The sequence below is a fragment of the Lepisma saccharinum genome, chromosome 9, assembly GCF_977018435.1.
Source record: "Lepisma saccharinum chromosome 9, izLepSacc3.1, whole genome shotgun sequence".
NCBI lineage: Eukaryota > Metazoa > Arthropoda > Insecta > Zygentoma > Lepismatidae > Lepisma > Lepisma saccharinum.
The window spans coordinates 3,625,412-3,644,842 of record NC_139237.1 but is presented as its reverse complement, the minus strand read 5'-3'; the positions used below and the strand labels follow the sequence as shown (position 1 = coordinate 3,644,842).

The 19,431-nt window shown below is 40.4% G+C and overlaps 3 protein-coding genes across 3 annotated transcripts; 1 reads left to right on the top strand and 2 right to left on the bottom strand.

Annotated features, from left to right (window-relative positions):
- Positions 1-12,681: 12,681 nt before the first annotated feature.
- LOC145992313 (uncharacterized) lies at positions 12,682-13,455 on the bottom strand. Its single transcript, XM_083128697.1, has one exon. The coding sequence runs from the start codon at positions 13,453-13,455 to the stop codon at positions 12,682-12,684; it is 774 nt and encodes a 257-aa protein (XP_082984823.1).
- Positions 13,456-13,475: 20 nt separating this feature from the next.
- On the bottom strand, positions 13,476-15,071 carry LOC145992312 (uncharacterized). Its single transcript, XM_083128695.1, has 2 exons — positions 15,029-15,071; positions 13,476-14,710 (listed from the first exon to the last, which is right to left on the bottom strand). Exons 1-2 carry the CDS (start codon positions 15,069-15,071, stop codon positions 13,476-13,478), a joined length of 1,278 nt encoding a protein of 425 aa, XP_082984821.1.
- Positions 15,072-15,147: 76 nt separating this feature from the next.
- Positions 15,148-17,394, top strand: LOC145992311 (uncharacterized). The gene has a single exon (XM_083128694.1). It carries the CDS (start codon positions 15,148-15,150, stop codon positions 17,392-17,394), a length of 2,247 nt encoding a protein of 748 aa, XP_082984820.1.
- The last annotated feature ends 2,037 nt before the right edge of the window (positions 17,395-19,431 follow it).

The following is a 19,431-nucleotide window of genomic DNA, read 5'->3' as shown; positions in this document are numbered from 1 at the left end:
ATTGTAGTTCATGTCTCCGCCTACGTAGTCATCGTACGCATGCTTGAGGTTGGTGTGATCTTGACGAAACAAACATATGAAATTGGCGTTGTCGCGCACTAACTGTTTTGGAATTTTGGAAAACGTTTGAGCTAGGTAAAAACAATCCATTCCTTTGTGACGACCTTGCGTGAAAAAGTTGCGAATTTCATTTTGATTTTCCAGGATGGCGTCGTCGAACACAACGACTGAATTTTCACGACAATCGTCGAGTGGTTTTATTTCCGAGGCGAACGTTGCAATGTTCAGACCATCGTACAGTTTCATCAGTTGCTGGTATTTGGATTGCTCCAAACTTTTCGAGAACACGTACAGGTGCCTGTTCTTCCAATCTAACCAATTCGGTGCGAGGAGAAAATTGTCCACGAGCAGTGTCGTTTTCCCACACCCTGAAGGACCTACGATCAGACAGCGGATGCTGTCGGGAAGCAACTTGCCGTTCTTTTTCTTCGTTTGACTTTCCGGATCCGGTAGACGCTTCACCACGTTCCACGTACTCACAAGATCACTTCGTCCGCGTCGATCCAACTCTTTTCCGGAAGTCCCAGCCATTTTACAAACAGTTTGTCACCTTTCCTACGCAATACTTTCTCGATGAGGTACGTGTCGGGGTGTTTCGTTTTAGAGAGTTCCTCTTCGTAAAATCTTCCTTTCAAAATCTCGCCGCCACTATCTTTTATTATATACGTGTGTCGGTTTCCAGGTAAAACTCGAACCACCGTAAAGAGTTCCGTGCTCCAATTTTTTGTGAACCCCTTCTCGAAGGTGCGTTTGAATTTGCTGACCCTCACCTGGTCTCCAATTTTGTATTTAGCTTTTTTTGTCGTGGGTGTGTACTTTGGACAGTAAACGGTAGAAATTAAACGCTGCTCGTCGGATTTCGTAACGTCGGCTGGCTTCATGCCTATCGTTCTGTGTACCGTATCATTATAGGTGTCGACGAGTTCCGGTAGGATGTCGACCCATTTGTAATTTCCCCGAAGCGTGAATCGTTTCCACATGTGTGTTTTCAAGGTTCGATTGAATCTTTCCACGATGCTGGCTTTGATGTGACTGAAAGTCGAATAATGTCGAATCTTGTGTTTTTGAATAAACTTTTGGAATACGGCGTTGTAAAATTCTTTACCCTTGTCTGTTTGCAGAAACCGTGGTCGTCTGCCGCCGCTTTCGCGAAAAATTGTCTTGAATGCTTCCGTGACGCACGTTCCCGTTTTGGCTTTCAAAGGTAGAGCCCATGCGAATTTCGAAAACGTGTCTATGACGGTGAGAAGGTACTTGTTGCCCTTGTTCCATTTATGTATGTTTTTCAAATTGCCGCTACTCATCTCCACGAGGTCGCTTTGCCAGAGGTCGTCGATGCCCTTGGTTACCACAGCCAAACGTTCGTAGTTACGGCGTGCAGGTTTATGCAATTCTTCGACGATGGCTTGCCTAGACATTTTTTGTTTAGAGATTACGTTTCAAGAGAAGCACAAGCGTGATGGGATTCAAGGAGGGCGGCACTTCGCTCGTGTTTTGAATGATCAGCTTATCGCCGGCACTCACGTCGAAAACGGTGAGATCTTCGTCTTCGTGTATTTCATATATGTTGCGCGTTTCGTTCCAACGTGCCAGAGGAATATTTCCTGCTTTCTGGACACCACGATTCGATATCAAAGTCATGGTGGGAACGCTAGCTTTTCTACCGTGAGACCAGTACGAAAATTCGTTTATCTGAATCGTGCCATCGAGGAGAAACTTGTAGTACGGATGATAAGGATGCAACATGTACAGTTTGTTACCTTCGACGAACGTGGAGATTCTCTGTTGATTGGGTACGCTGTTGATTTCGATGGCTTGCAGAGAATGCAGTTTAGCGAATTTAGTATCGATGCTAACGAGGTTGCTGTGAAGCTGACCCAGTGTGTTTTGTACGGGCACCAAATGCTCGACTATGGTATCTGTTACGGTAGAAAACGACGGTTTGATTTTCACTTCCACGTTCAACTGCTTGTAGTTTTCGTTGAGTTCTTGCAACTTGGCACCGAAAGAGGCCAGCGTCGATTCCTGCGTGGATTCCAGCACTCCAACTTGATCTCTGATGTTGACGACAATGTTCTGAAGGTTCTCGACTTGATTCAATTTCGAGCTCTTCTCGGTAAGATCGTTCACGATGCTTCGCATCTCGGTAAACTGCATGTGAAGATCGGCGACGCTCTGCGAAGTGGGGAGCATCGACACCAGCGAAGCAAGTTCGTCATTGTATCTTCCAAAGTCTGCAACTTGGATTTAATTTCTTCCAACGTGCCGGTGAATTCTTCTTGTAATTTGGAAACAACGACGTGCAAGCGTTCTACATCAATATCGTTCACCACGGTTTGAAGTTCGGAGAAATTTTTTTCGATTGCGGAAGTTCGTTCTTCGATTTCGAGTTTCAATTTTTCCAAATCTTCATTTTTCGATTGAAATTGCTGTAATTTGGCCAAATCATTTTGAAGCGAATCCACGCTCAACTGTATATTTTGAACGTTGTCGTAAGAAGGTACGTCGACATAATTTTTTATGAGCGTTTTCAGTTCGGAATCGATTTTCAGAATAGGGTCGAGACATTGCGTTTGGAGCGTGGCGATTTCCGACTCTAAACTTTTGTTTAAGGTTTCCTGCAAAGCAATCAAATCAGTCCTCAACTTCTTAACTCGAATGTCCAACATGAGAATCTCTTCTGCATGGTCTACACGCTTGGTGTTGCCGAAAATGTCGTTAGGCATTTTTGGTTAACGGTTATTTATAATAGGATAAACGATTCGTAATTCTACAAAGAGAGGAATAAGTTTGTCGTAATCTCCGAGGAGTTCCACGTACAGGTAATCTCCTGCGGAAACATCGTATGCCATGTTAGAAAGCATTTTGTCGTGCTTGATTCGAAAAATGTTCTTGCCGGTAGATATTTTGATTTCGCCCACGTTTTCCGGATTCACAGTGATCCGAAGTTTCCCGTCGATCGGAATTTCATAGAAATGTAAATTGTTGTTAAAAACATAAAACATCTTGCCCACGTCCTCATCCAATTTCGTCCAAATGCTGTTGAGGTGAATAATCAACAGACCGTTGAGTTTAGTTAACGCGGAAGGTAGAAATTCATGATCTGTCGTCGTGCGGTGTACAGTCTCCATTGTTTGCTTTCGGAAACCAAAAAGATTCATGTTGGTTATTTAAGAAAAAATTGAGAACGTATCTAATATAAATAACACCACAAAAAAATGTGCAATTTTTAGTAACTTTATCTATGGTAGATTATTTATGGTTTTGGGGTTTAATATAAATAACACCACAAATAGTAACTTCATCCATGGTAGATTATTTATGCTTGGAGGCCTAATATAAATAACACCACAAATAGTAACTTCATCTATGGTAGATCATTTATGGTTTCTGGGTCTAATATAAATAACACCACAAAAAATGAGTGCAATTTAGCAACTTCATCTTTTTTTTTCTTAGCAAAAAAATGGAGAAGAAGGAAGCGAAACGTGCATGCGACCAATGTGGGAAATATATATCCATCTCTCACTTGAGTAGACATCGGAAGGATGTGCATGGGGAAGGATCAAGTAAGAGAGAGCTCGATGTTGACGATCAAGCGCCACGAAAAAAGCAGAAAAGTACCGGCGAAAATATTAGAAATATTTTAACCAAGAAGACTTTCCAATCTGAAGAAACATCTGATCTAAACAACTTTTTTCATTCGGTCAAAACCAAGTTAATTTCGTCTATCACCGAAGCTTTGTTGCAATGCTCGTTGAAAATCCACCTCATCGTTTCCGTCATTTACGAAAACGTAAAAAAAGAGCGAGAAACTTTCCATCATTACACTGGTGTAAAGAGCCTCCACGCCGCCGACGTCGATGAGGTGGATGCCATTTGCAACCAGATGTTTGACGCTTTGTTGAACAAGCACGAGACTTTCGAACAACGTGGATCGGGTTGGACACTTTGCGGTTCGCCTCACGCTTTAACTTTGAAGGTGGCACGATACAACCCGATGGGAGCATCCAGCTACATAAATTTGCCTCGGGAAATAGCCGCTAAGAAAGCCGTCATCAACATTCAAAATGAAGATAACAGATGCTTTTTGTGGTGCATCATTGCCGATCATCACCCAGCCAATAATCATAAGCATCGTTTATACCACTACAACAAGCCAGAATATCTCTCAGAATTTGAAAAACCTATGGCTGGCATTAATTACCCTGTAAATCTACGAGACATTAGTAAATTTGAGACACAGTACAAGTCAGATAAAAACGAAAGTATAGCAGTACACATATTCGGATTAGACAAAAACAACACCATCTACGTTCTCAGACATAGCAACATTAAAAGTAATCGCGTCATCAGATTACTTCTGATCGAAAATAATGATAATTATCATTACTGTCTAATTCAGAATCTTCCAAAATTAACAAGAAGTCAAATTACCACACATCAACATAAAATTCAAGTATGCGACAGATGCCTGAGTATATTCTACGGTCAAGGAAAAAAGAAGGCTGATGAAGAACTCCGAGATCATCATGAAATGTGTAGTAAACATCCGGCCGCGGCTATCAAAATGCCTTCTCAAGACATGACATTTTCCAACTACAAGGCATTACTCTGGCATCCCGTGGTGATATGCGCCGACTTTGAAAGTTTCCAACTTCCACTCGCCATCTGCGAACCGAATCCCAGCGAATCGAGCACCACCGAAATTCTACATCACGAAGCCTGCGCTTTTGGATTGATGGTCAACAACACAGGCAATATTATTTTACATCGCGGCAATGATGCTCCACAAAAATTTGTTCAAACCTTGAAAGAGATGGCCATACAATTCGCTCCTCTACTAAGAGAAGACAAAGCAATGGAGTCTCTTACCCAGGAAGAGAAGGAAGCATACGACCATGCCTCTCAGTGTGGTGTGTGCGAAAGTAACTTCACCCTCGAAAATGTCAAAGTTCGCCACCACAATCATCACACGGGAAAATATGTGGCCCCCGTGTGTAACAACTGTAATCTTCAAATCAAAAAACCAAATTTTATTCCTGTATTCATTCACAATTTGGAGGGCAACGACGCCAAAATCTTCATAAAGGAGATGGGATGCGACGCTCAACCCATTAGCGTCATATCTCGCACCAACGAGAAATTCATTTCATTCAGCAAGAAGGTGGACGTTGGAAATGGCAATTACGTAGAAATTCGCTTCTTGGACTCCTACAACTTTCTGTCTTCGAGTTTGGCGACACTCGCGTCTCAACTCACAGACGATGATTTGATCGCCACCAGGAAATGTTTCGGCGACCAACATTTAGCACTGTTGAGACGCAAGGGTGTTTACCCATACGAATACATGACGGATGCTTCCAAATTCTCAGAAACAGCGTTACCACCGAGAGAAGTATTCTACAATCGTCTTAGCGACACCCGTTGCACCGAAGAGGACTACCATCATGCTCAGCTCGTCTGGTCTACATTCTCTTGTCAAACCATGGTCGACTATCACGATCTGTATCTGAAGCTGGATGTCACGCTATTGAGCGATCGTTTTCATCTCCATCGCTCGAGAGGAGTGGCAGCATATGGTTTGGACCCCGCTTTCAGCTACACCACACCGGGTTATTCTTGGCAGGCGATGTTAAAATCCACGAAGGTGAAGATAGAACTCATCAAGGACGTCAATCAACTTTTGTTTGTCGAAGAGGCAAAACGTGGTGGAATCGTCCAGTGTCCTCTTCGATACGTCAAGGCCAACAATCCATATGTCGCCGATTTCGATGCAAAAAAACCGACAAACTTCTTGGCATACTGGGACATGAACAACCTGTATGGTTATGCCATGTCCGAGCCTCTGCCCATCGGAGAATACGAATGGATGAGCGAGCAGGAACTTCAAGATTGTTTGGAATGGAGCGAAGATCATGAAAATGGATGTTTCCTGAAAGTAGATTTGGAATATCCTGCATCGCTTCATCGAAAACACCATGGATTTGCGATGGCACCTGTGATGGAATCGGGTCCGGAGAAGAAGCTGATGCTCACCTTCAAGAGCAAAAAGAATTACGTGGTGCATTATCGTCTCCTACAATTCTACCTCCGGCATGGATTGGTTTTGAAGCGCGTGCACTCGGGATTGAAGTTTAGACAGACCAGGTGGCTAGCACCCTATATCGACGGCAACACTCAACGTCGAGCATCAGCTTCTTCTTCCGCAGACAAAGACCTATACAAATTGATGAACAACAGCATCTACGGCAAGAGCATGGAAGATGCCAGGAAAAGAAGAAATATCAACTTGGTCTCCGACCCGAAGAAAATAAACAAGCTCGTCGCTCAGCCCACGTACAAGAACTTCACGATACTGAGCGACACGTTGGTATTGATCGAACGTGCTCTCCGCCACATAACATTCGACAAACCAATCGCCGTGGGAGTCGCGATCCTCGAGTTGTCGAAGCTGGCCATGTACAAGTTTCACTACGACATCATGAAACCACGCTATGGAGAGGCGATCGAGGTGGCGTACACCGACACGGACAGCTTCGTGTACAACATCCACACCGATGATCTATACGAAGATCTGAAAAACATGAGGCAGCATTTCGACTTCTCTAATTATCCGAAAGATCACCCTCTCTTCGACGACAGCCAGAAAATGACGATCGGGAAGATGAAGGATGAAGTCAACGGCCGCATCATCACAGAGTTTGCTAGTCTTCGAGCGAAAATGTATGCCATCAAAATTCAGGATAAGACCGAAATAAAGAAGGCAAAGGGGGTGGGGCGTTCGAGCACAAACAAACTAACCGTAGAAGATTACAAGTCGTGCTTGTTCGACAAAAAAATCAAACGCATGACCGAACATCGGATCACAAGCACCATCGACCAGTTGCGTACATCCGCAATCAACAAAGTGGCGCTTGATCCCCACGACACCAAATTGAGGCTACTGGACTGCAACATCCACACCCGAGAATGGGGATGCCATGACGAGGAAGAAATCTGCTCGCACCATTAGACTTCCGCATCAAAAAAATACGTATTATTTCTTGCACCACTTTTTTTTTAAAAAAAAAAACAATTATTCACACTTATTTTTGCATTCACATTTTTTTTATATTTTTCTATCATATTATGTACACTATTTGAGTATATTTTTTTTATTTTTTTCAGATGCTGCACCCCCACGGAAACTTTTTTAGTTCTTACACATTCCATTCTTAACCAAATGTTTTTCTTCTCTTCAATCATAAAACACACACATTACACACGGAGGTCCTCTGTAGGGAGTCATGGGGGGGTTTAAAAAAAAAAAACCATGAAACTCTACAGAGGCATGGCTTTGTTAGCCGTGGCCATTAGAACTGTGTTGGGCACCACGCACCCCTGGCGGGATATTTTCTTTTTTTGAGGGGCCAGGGATTTCCTTAACAAAAATAAATTTTGATTATCTCACACACACACACATCGTAGAAGATCGCACCTGAAAATTTTAAAAAAATAAAAACACATCGTGGCAGATTACGCTGAGAGTACAAGGTCGTGGTAGATTACACTGAGGGACCTTACAGTAAGAGGAGGCAGCCTTATAGGAAAATATCGTAAGTCATTTCAAATATAGGTCAAAAAACAATGTTAGCAAAATTTGCACAAGGTAAAAAAATAGCTTAAAAAACTGATGCCAGAGCTTTTCTTCTGTCTAATTTTCTCTCATTGTAGGTTAGTTTACCCCGTAAAACAAATTACGCTGAGAGCAGAAGCCTATTAGCAGGTTGTAGTAGATTACACTGAGGGGGGCCTTACAGTAAAAAAAGCGGCCTTATAGGAAAATATCGTAAGTCATTTCAAATATAAGTCAAAAAACGAGTTTAGCATAAAAAATAGCTTAAAAAACTGATGCCGGAGTTTTTCTCCCCTCTAATTTTCTTTTATTGTAGGTTAGTTTACCCCGTAAAACGGATTACGCCGAGAGTAGAAGCCTATTAGCAGGTCGTAGTAGATTACACTGAGGGGGGGGGGCCTTACAGTAAAAAAGAGGCGGCCTTATAGGAAAATATCGTAAGTCATTTCAAATGTAGGTCAAAAAACGAGGTAGCATAAGAGCAAAATTTGTAGAAGGTAAAAAAATAGCTTAAAAACTGATGCCAGAGTTTTTCTTCTGTCTAATTTTCTTTTATTGTAGGTTAGTTTACCCCGTAAAACGGATTACGCCGAGAGTAGAAGCCTATTAGCAGGTCGTAGTAGATTACACTGAGGGGGGGGGGTTTATAGTAAAAAAAAGCGGCCTTATAGGAAAATATCGTAAGTCATTTCAAATGTAGGTCAAAAAACGAGATTAGCATAAAAAGTAGCTTAAAAAATAACGCCAGAGCTTTTTCTATCCATTTTTCTCTCATTGTAGGTTAGGTTATACCCAAAAACAAAAACCTTGGTGATTTTTCGAGTGAGGAGTTGGCAACACTGCTCGTGCCTTACGAGAGAAATCCATTAAGGTGAGAAAGTAGGTCAAAAGACCGGCCCAGAGTCGCCGGTTTCACCTACTAGACAGAGTACCACACTTGAGCAATAAGCTCATATGCACATCTTGAGCTAGTTTTAAGTGTAGCCAAATCTGCCTGAGGGGGGTTCATCATTTCTCGAGTTTATATTATAGCCAATTACACTACTGAAGTTATAATGCTACTGCTATTTTGATTCTATTGTTATTTCATTAAACTCATTCTGGTGTACTAACGAGATATAATAAAGCATTACTTAATGCGGTATTTGAACACACCCCAGCATATATAACGATCTAGATCTGTTTTTGTTTCGTCAAAATTAGTTACTAAATACTTTCGGTTATTGTTTCTGACGATTTAAACATTAAGAAGCATAACAACCAGCCTAATTGTTCCCGACGAAATTTCCTCTCGTTCAATGTTAACAAGTTGACGCACCAACCATCATGGTTGCCGCAAGCTATTTTGGCTTCGGTTGACGCTCTCTCCTATCTTCTATACTCTAAGAGTAAAAGGGAGAGATAGAAAGAGAACATATTGGAGAGAGAGATGTAGAAGGAAATAAAGATAAAGAGAGAGAAAATGAAAATGATATAGAGATTTAAAGACGTAGAAAGAGAGAGGATATATATTAATAGGGAAAGATAGATGGGAAGTAACACAGAGGGAGAGAGAGAAAGGGAGAAAGGGTTGGAGAGAGAGGGGTGAGGAGAGGGGAGAAGAGGATAGAAGAGGTTAGGAGAAGAGACGAGAGGATAGGAGAGAAGAAGAGAAGAGAGGAGAGGAGAGGAGAGGAGACGAGTGGAGATAGGGAGGAGAGGAGAGGAGAGGAGAGGAGAGGATAGGAGAGGAGAGGAGAGGAGAGGAGAGGAGAGGAGAGGAGAGGAAGGAAAAGGAAAAATAGGATCGTAGAGAATAGGAAATGAGAGGAGAGGAGAGGGGAGGAGATGAGAGGAGAGGAGAAGAGTGTCCATTATGTACACAAACATTACCAACTTAACCATTCTTGCTAATTCCATGCATTTTATAATTTACATAATTAGGAATGTTGTAATATCCTATAGTTAAGACTGTATACGTTAAAGAGTTTGAAAATATCGATGACTACTTTTACATGTCCAATACATTCTATGAACCCTTAAACAAAAGGACCCCACGGTGAGTTGAAAGTACGTAACTTCAATGGAATCAATCAAACTCTCACTATTTTAAGAGTTATGCTACGTTTGCCGTATATTAAGTATAACATAGGAATAAGATAGACTACATGTGCACAATAAGAAAGGTATTACTCCTTTGTTAAGAAAACAAAACAAACATAAGAAAGATGTGATCAGAATTTATTTCCAGTCGATATTACCTATTGAAATTGTTGTTCTTAGCAGAAATATTCAAGATATCCAAATATTAAAATATTGTATTCCTAAATTAAACTTGGAAATATGTATAATTTCATGGGATTGTTACACAGTTGTACGAATCAAACTTGAGCTATTCATATATATCTAATGAATCGTTAACAATTAATTAAATGCGCTGATCTAACAACTATAGTTAAAAAAAAGAGAAATTTCGAAGCAATAGTGACTTGTTTCTGCACTTAAAAAATGTGAATATGATTATAAATATGTCAAACGAGCACTTTCTATTCAGGTGTCCCTGCTTCGATCTTTGGTGAAGACACATTGCATATTGGTCCAATTATAAACTTAAGGTTCAGTCTTGGTTAGCCTATCTGCGCAGAGAACAGACTTAAAACAAACCTTGAGAAATACGTCTAACAAACGAGACAATCGATAACTCGAAATATATAATGTAAATATCTCGATTTGAAACAAAACAACGTTCTTTATCTTCCATTCAACGTTCATTCTGTGTAAATAAAGTTACACATGTAAAGGCAGTTTCAATCCGAACCCTTTCAAACGATTTAACCGAGAGTGACAATTTAATACCATTTGCTCTTGTTTATACTGTCAACATAAAAAAATTCAATATTTACTCTGAATGAACTTTATCGGAATTTTATAAGATCCGTAATACTTTCCCCGTTAGAGTCAGGTAACTACGAGTTCTTACCAATACTATCAATTCCCTTTCATTTCCACCTGTGCATTCAGTATTGAATCGGTATCGCAATGTTAAATAGAAACCACTCGCAACCCATTGAGTAAACGAAATAAACTTCAACACAAACCATTAAAATGAAATATGCAGCAATACGGAAATGTTTCTTTTCACGTAACACATTACGAACAGTACCCTTTCTTTCTCTCTACATCTCAAAGCTATGCTGGAAGAATTGCAAAACCATTTAACTGACTATAGCTCTTGTCCAGTCTTACGGCGAGCACCCTACATGCTGGCAAGGAAAGTGAGGAGCGGGAAGCGACCAATCCAGCGCCATAAGAAATGCAGCAGCCTGTAGAATGAGGTTCACTTTCTCTCTCCGAGTCGTAACTTTGTAACTTTATTCCTCTCTTGCCAAAGGAATATGAATAAGATTATGTGCTATTCGCTATTCGTTTGTTTCTCTTTTGGGGGAAGCAATACGTCATAGTTCATGTGTCCGGGGAAAGGGGGATCTCTCTCTTACTCTGGCAGCGGTTGGGTTCGCATCTCGCAATTCTACGTTGAATTGATGGAATCGGTCTTCTCAAGTCATCATCTGTATACTGGTAGTGTTAGATATTATGTGAGTTGGCATATCAAACAATAATAGTTTCTTAGGTAATTTTATCTCTTTCCCACTACGTGTGGTACAAGGTTTGGTTTCAGTGGGAGGGAGAATGTCTTTCTGATGTTTCTTTTTGGTTTGTGGTTTAGGTAATGAACTCTTCATTGCTTCACCCTCCACTGCAGTCACCTCCAATGGATACAATCTCTGGACAGGACGAAGTAGTTCACCATGGCAAGTTTTCAGACGTACCAATGTTGTCACTTGATCCTTACCTGGAAGAATCTCAGTTACACAACCCAATGGCCAATTATATATTTTCATATTGTCAAAACCAATCAACACAATATCTCCTACTCTGACAGATCCACATGCTTTGTTTATGGCCTTTTGCGTTAACTGTCCAAGATACTCATTCCTGAAACGATGCCTGATATCTTGTCTCAACTTCTGACAGTAACGGAGACGATTGTTGAGCATTGAAGAATTCACATGGTCACAATCAGGTACACCCGTCTCCCTGATTTCTTGTAAAAACATAGCAGGTGTTAGAGGAACTAATTCTGTCTCACTTTCATACATGTAGGTAAGTGGACGTGAATTAATTATGGCTTCACAGTCACAGAGGATTGTTGTCATTTCTTCGTAGTACAAAACTGATTTTCCGAGTGTTCGTTTCAACACACCCTTCAGGACACAAACCAATCTCTCCCAAAAACCACCCCACCAGGCTGCACTGGGTGGAATGAACTTCCACTGGATTCGCTGAGCTGTGGAATATTCTTCAACTTTCTTCCAATCGAGTGTCATAAATGCATTCTCAGTTCCTCTGAAATTGGTACCATTATCACTGTAGATTACAGAGGGTCTGCCTCTCCTTGACACGAATCGTCTAAAAGCCTGGATAAAAATCCCAGTTGATAGAGAAGTAACTAACTCTAAGTGAATGGCTCTATATACTGCACATGTAAAAAGGCATATCCAAGCCTTTTTGCCATCTTTAAGATAAACAGGTCCTGCAAAGTCCACACCTGTTACTTCAAATACATTAGCATCTCTAACTCGATCAGCTGGCAATGGTGCTGGAAGAGCTTGGATTGGTTTGGCTGTGTGTCTCCTGCAAGTAACACATTTCGAGAGCACTGAACGTACAGCTCTTCTACCACGAAGGATCCAGAAGTTCTCTCTTAAAATACTTAGTAATATGTTTACACCTGCATGACATGCTTTCTTGTGCCAATACATTATCAGCAATTTAACGACTGCATGTTGTGCTGGAAGAACTATGGGAAGCCTGAAATTTTCAGTATCTTCTCTGGCAATAATTTTGGTTTTCAAACGAATAATCTTGTCCTTGCCCTCATATGTGCACAAAGAGGAAAGGGATTTGTCATCCATTGCTCGGAATGCTTCTTGTTGTATTAGTCTTAATACTGCATTTTCTGCTTACTGAAGTTCGCGAACACCAAGATCTCCAGATCTATGATTCTTCGAATTTTTACTATTATACAAAAATCTTTTGATCCATCCAATGAGTCTAATCACTTGGTTATAGTTAGAGAAATATCTGTAATACCATCTAGACTCAGCATCTTGAGCTTTCATACTAAGCATCGTTGATGAAGGTAGCACGTTCCTTCTTTCTCTGTCAATTTCCTCCTTGTTGATAAGAAACTCCATCGGTGGCCACTCACACGGATCTCCTTTCAACCAATGAGGTCCCTCCCACCATAAGGATCTCAACAACTGCCTTGCATCACAACCTCTTGAAGGAAAATCAGCTGGATTCATTTCACTGGGTACATATTTCCATGCACTGGGATCAGACAGTTTTCTAATTTCTTTAACTCTGTTCCCAACAAATACTCCCCAAACTCCTTCTCGTCGAATCCAAGTCAGCACCGTAGAAGAATCAGTCCAAAAGATAATGGAGTTATCTTTTAAATTCAAATGTTCTCGAATCCTGGTTGCTAGCCTTGCCCCCACCATTGCGGCAAGCAATTCTAGCCGAGGAATTGTACTATTCTTTGGAGCCACTCGTGCCTTTGCCTCAATCAATTGTACGCTAACACCTCTCCTTGTGTCAACCCTCATGAAAACTGCTGATGCATATGCCACTTTGCTAGCATCACAGAACACGTGAATGCTCATAGAGTTAAGTTCATTGGATTCATAATCCCAGCCCATGAAACTTCTGGGTATCCTTACCTCTTTCAACATCGGCAATTCTCGTACCCAGTTTAAGAACTGTGTTCTATTTCTTCACTAACTTGCTCATCCCATCCGAGCCCCTCTGCCCAAGTCTGCTGAAGTAACAATTTTGGTAGAAGAGTCACGGGACAAGTAAAACCTATAGGATCAAATATACGGTGTGCTGCAGATAATATCACACGTTTCGAAACTGTCTTGAGCTCAACATCTTCAATGTCAAAATTAACTGTAAATGTATCGGCTTGAGGATTCCAACTGAGTCCTAACACTGAAGTAGGGCTAATGTCCTCATCAACCCTTTGAGGGACTGAATACTCCCACCCTCTAAGGTCAAAACCTGCTTCAGCCATAACTGCACGTGATTCTCTTATAAATTTATGGAGATTTTTGTGATTGTCTACACTGGTGGCACAATTGTCCACATAAAAGGAACCTCGTAATTTTAAAATAGTATCTTCTGTATAAGCTAAGTCTTCCTTCCCAAAATGACAACTCTGCAATGCTTGATCCCAATGATGTTCAATAACAGCACCCAACAGAAATGGACTGCTCGTAACACCAAACACTACACGAGTATGTCTGAATTCTTGAACCGTTCCAGTATTAATATCGTGCCACCAGAGAAATCTCAGGTAGTCTCTATCTTTAGGGTGTACAGCAATTTGTAAAAAAGCTCGTTTAATATCTGCTATAACTCCAATTTTTCCTTTCCGAAAATGTAGTAAAATATCAGCAATAAGAGCAATCAAGTTGGGTCCAGGTTCTAAACATTGGTTCAAAGACTGTTGTCCTTTTACTTTAGCAGAAGCATCAAACACTGGTCTAATTTTTGTCGTGTTACTGCTCTCTTTCACTACATGTCGATGGGGTAAGTAATGGCCAAAATTCTCTGTTTCATCCTCTGGAACCACCTCAATAACTCCCTCGGACAACCATTCTTGTAGCACTCCATCGTAACTCTGCAACAGATGTTCTTGTTTCAACTTCTGTGTAGTTGACCAAAGTCGTTTTTCTGCTAGATCTTTATTGGTGGGGAGAGGCGAACAATCTTCCTTCCATGGTAACTGTACTTCATATCTTCCTTCAGCATTGAATGTCAGTGTCTGCAAAAATTGTTCTTTGACAGCCCGTGTGTGTTCTTCCGCAGACTTCTTGGCAATGGGATCCTTGATTCCTATGGTATCCAGTTCCCACAGATCAGCTACGGCTTCACCAACATATAAATTCGATACCAACAAAGCTGAAGCAATAAAGAGTTCATTACCTAAACCACAAACCAAAAAGAAACATCAGAAAAACATTCTCCCTCCCACTGAAACCAAACCTTGTACCACACGTAGTGGGAGAGAGATAAAATTACCTAAGAAACTATTATTGTTTGATATGCCAACTCAGGTGGGAGGATGTTAGATATTATGTGAGTTGGCACCTGGCAATATTGTTTACTCTGTTTTCCAGGCAATAGCCTGTGCAGTATTTTCCTTGTTCTATGCTGTGTTATATTACTGTCATCCCGCGCAGAAAAAGTATGAAGATTGTCATGTTTTTTACTGTGTTCTGTACATGTTCTTGAGAATATAGCCAAAGGATATTAGCAGCGAGTCTTTTATTTCTCGATCCAACATTTATTGGCGACCGTGACAGGACCTGTCTTTCTTTCTGTGTTGGACCGGAGAAGAAGTAAGTGCAAATATCGGAAAAATGTCAACGGACATTGATCGTCTCAAGAAAAGCCGTGCAGTGGCTAGGTCAGCTTTTACACGTGTTTCGGAGAAGATTGCAAATGAGTTAGCGATGCAAACTCCGGACAGGAATGTTATTCAAGCAAATATCCAGTTGCTTGAAAATAAGGCAAGTGTTTTTGATTTGATGTTGGAATCTGGTGCTAGTGAAAATGAGTTAGGGAAAGAACAGTCAGTGTCGGATGATTATCAGTGTTCGTTCAACAAGCGACGTATTGAAGTGTCGAACTTTTTGAAGTTGTCGGAAGGAAACTGCTGTCAAGGCGAGTCGTTTTCGGAAGTAAAGAATCGAAGATTCAAGTTACCTAAAATCGAACTGAAGAAGTTTGGAGGGGACTTGAAAGAGTGGTTACATTTTTGGGGACAATTCAAGAAGATCGATGAATATGATACAATTCCTGCAGAGGACAAGTTTCAGTATTTGATACAAGCGACAATTGAAGGTTCTCGTGCACGCCAGCTTGTGAACAGTTTTCCACCAACAAAAGAAAATTACCCGAAAGTTGTGCAGTCCATGAAATCACGTTTTGGTCGCGATGATATGCTCGTGGAAGTGTACGTGCGTGAACTGCTAAAATTGGTGTTACAAAAGGTGTTGAACCGTCAAGAAAAAAATTGTTTGAGCACTTTGTATGACACACTGGAGTCCCAACTTCGAGCATTAGAATCGATGGGTGTTACCAGCGACAAATATGCAGCAATGCTGTTTCCATTGGTGGAGTCCAGTCTCCCAGAGGATTTGATGCGTGTGTGGCAGAGAAGAACATTGTCTGCTACTGAGGAAAATAATGAGACAACACCGACCGGAAGACTGCAGTCCTTGATGTCATTCCTGCGATCTGAAGTGGAAGGAGAAGAACGAATCAACCTTGCAGCAGCTGGGTTTGAATTGGATGGTGCAGCAGTGAAAGTTCGGAAGAAAAGGTGTTCTCCACGGCGTCAGCCTATTATCCCCAGTGCGACAGATTTGTTGAGTGTCAGTGGTGGTAGGGAGGAAAGTTGTGTGTTCTGTGGTGGTAAGCACAGTTCATACGATTGCTTTAAAGCCCAGAAAATGTCTCTCTCTGAAAGACAGAAGGTTCTAAAAGATAAAAAGCATTGTTTTGCATGTTTAAAATTTGGTCATTTTTCGAAGAAGTGCAAGGCCAATTTGAAATGTATTGTTTGCAAGAAAAAGCATGTTGTATTGATGTGTCCTAATATTTCAGACAAAGATAATGATTCTGACCATTATTCTGAAGGCAAAGAATCAAATGCTGAGGTAAACAATACACTGATAAACCAACTTGAAAATCCGCATGTATTCATGCAGACATTGGTAGTAGATTTGAAAGGTAACTACAGTAGGAGCAGGAATGTGAGAATTCTTATTGACACAGGTTCACAAAAATCGTATATATCCAAATCTCTTGTAACAGATATGGGTTATAGCTCCATTGGCAAACAAAGTTTGATACATTCGCTATTTGGTGGTACCATGTCTAGTCCTTGTAATCATAATGTTTATAATGTTATGGTATGTAGCATTGAGAGAGAATATTCGTGCACATTTGATGTTCTTGATCAAGATACAATATGTGGTGAGATTCCTTATGTAACACCAGGTGTTTGGTTAAATGAGCTGAACAAAAGTCAAATAAGGTTAACAGATACTGGTAAGATGAAAGGTCCAGTTGAAATTCTTATTGGTGCGGATGTTTGTGGTAAATTACTGACTGGCCATGTTGTGAAATTAAAGTGTGGTTTAGTGGCTGTGGAAAATCAGCTGGGATGGACACTTATGGGTAAAGTTCCAGGTGAAAACAGAAAATCAGATACAGCTTTGTTGGTATCGAATTTATATGTCGGTGAAGCCGTAGCTGATCTGTGGGAACTGGATACCATAGGAATCAAGGATCCCATTGCCAAGAAGTCTGCGGAAGAACACACACGGGCTGTCAAAGAACAATTTTTGCAGACACTGACATTCAATGCTGAAGGAAGATATGAAGTACAGTTACCATGGAAGGAAGATTGTTCGCCTCTCCCCACCAATAAAGATCTAGCAGAAAAACGACTTTGGTCAACTACACAGAAGTTGAAACAAGAACATCTGTTGCAGAGTTACGATGGAGTGCTACAAGAATGGTTGTCCAAGGGAGTCAATGAGGTAGTTCCAGAGGGGAAACAGAGAATTTTGGCCATTACTTACCCCATCGACATGTAGTGAAAGAGAGCAGTAACACGACAAAAATTAGACCAGTGTTTGATGCTTCTGCTAAAGTAAAAGGACAACCGTCTTTGAACCAATGTTTAGAACCTGGACCCAACTTGATTGCTCTTATTGCTGATATTTTACTACATTTTCGGAAAGGAAAAATTGGAGTTATAGCAGATATTAAACGAGCTTTTTTACAAATTGCTGTACACCCTAAAGATAGAGACTACCTGAGATTTCTCTGGTGGCATGATATTAATACTGGAACGGTTCAAGAATTCAGACATACTCGTGTAGTGTTTGGTGTTACGAGCAGTCCATTTCTGTTGGGTGCTGTTATTGAACATCATTTGGATCAAGCATTGCAGAGTTGTCATTTTGGGAAGGAAGACTTAGCTTATACAGAAGATACTATTTTAAAATTACGAGGTTCCTTTTATGTGGACAATTGTGCCACCAGTGTAGACAATCACAAAAATCTCCATAAATTTATAAGAGATAAAATTACCTAAGAAACTATTATTGTTTGATATGCCAACTCAGGTGGGAGGATGTTAGATATTATGTGAGTTGGCACCTGGCAATATTGTTTACTCTGTTTTCCGGGCAATAGCCTGTGCAGTATTTTGCTTGTTCTATGCTGTGTTATATTACTGTCATCCCGCGCAGAAAAAGTATGAAGATTGTCATGTTTTTTACTGTGTTCTGTACATGTTCTTGAGAATATAGCCAAAGGATATTAGCAGCGAGTCTTTTATTTCTCGATCCAACAGGTAGTATTATCAATATATTTAAGATTAATCTAAAGATTTATATTACTTCAGTTAGTTAATTAGTTTCTTTGGAGCACTATTTTGTTTATGTTATGTTTAATGCTATCATTACGCAAATGGTCGTTTCAGAGTTAACCGATATCCACTAATCATGTCCAGTAGTATTCAATTAGATTTAGAATTGCCCTATTTCAATTTGTTGATTGATAAGATATTTTCCACTTAAGAATAATATAGTACATTGAACCAACCCTAATACGTAATTGGAAACACAATCTGATTCTGGTACATTTGTCTTGGCCTAGTTGAAATGTGGTTATATTTGTAAGTTGAATGATTAATGTCAATCAGATTTATATATGACATGTTACGCTAGATTTGTTGTTGGAAAATTTTATATTGTTGAAGTTGCAAATGTTGTAGAACTAAAATTTATAGCCGTTGTGTTTCCTCAATAAATTAATAAAAATAACATTTATTTTTCGTACTTCCCACAAAGGCCTCTGATTCTGCGAAAATATTTTAATAAGTAAAGTAGTCAAATTGTCAACCCATAGTATATATAATTGTAGAGAACTAGTGTTATAGACCAAAATCTAAATTATATGAGATAATACTAGGGTGGTGACAACTCTATGCACCACTGCTGTTGTCTGGTTGGTCTGCTTTGTATTCCCCGCTCCCCACTTCCCTTGCCAGCATGAGAGCAGTTCGCCGTAAGATTATACTACAAGAGCTATAACGCAGGTACCTGGATATAGAGTTGGATTTGTATTTAAGTTCCTCGCGTGCATTAAAGTTTTATCACAATAAGGATATTGCATCGAAATGAAGGAAATGAAGGTCCTCTCCGATGGCGCAGTGGTTGTGTCGTCGCCTTGTAATCAAGGTGTCCCGGGTTCGGTTACCGGTGGAGACACATAGTGGCTCGGATCCCACTTTAAACTGTAGGTCCAGTCCTGATTAGCGGTACTGTGAATAAAGTGAACTTAATACACCAAACTAAACAATCAATCAATTAAGGAAATGAAGTTAAGGAGATCGTATGATAAAACGCTATTGATTTTACTTTTAATTGACAAGGGCAATTATTATCATTTAAGAATTTCATAAAATACAAGCAAGCAGCAAAGTTACGAAGTTACATACAGTTTATTATTGTAGATGCAGCCAATTTCGATGGCACGTATTGATTGCTAAGTCTACTTTATTCAACTAATTAATGAACGTTCTCTATCCAATTAAGCTCCAACACTCTCTGAGAAGCTCGAAT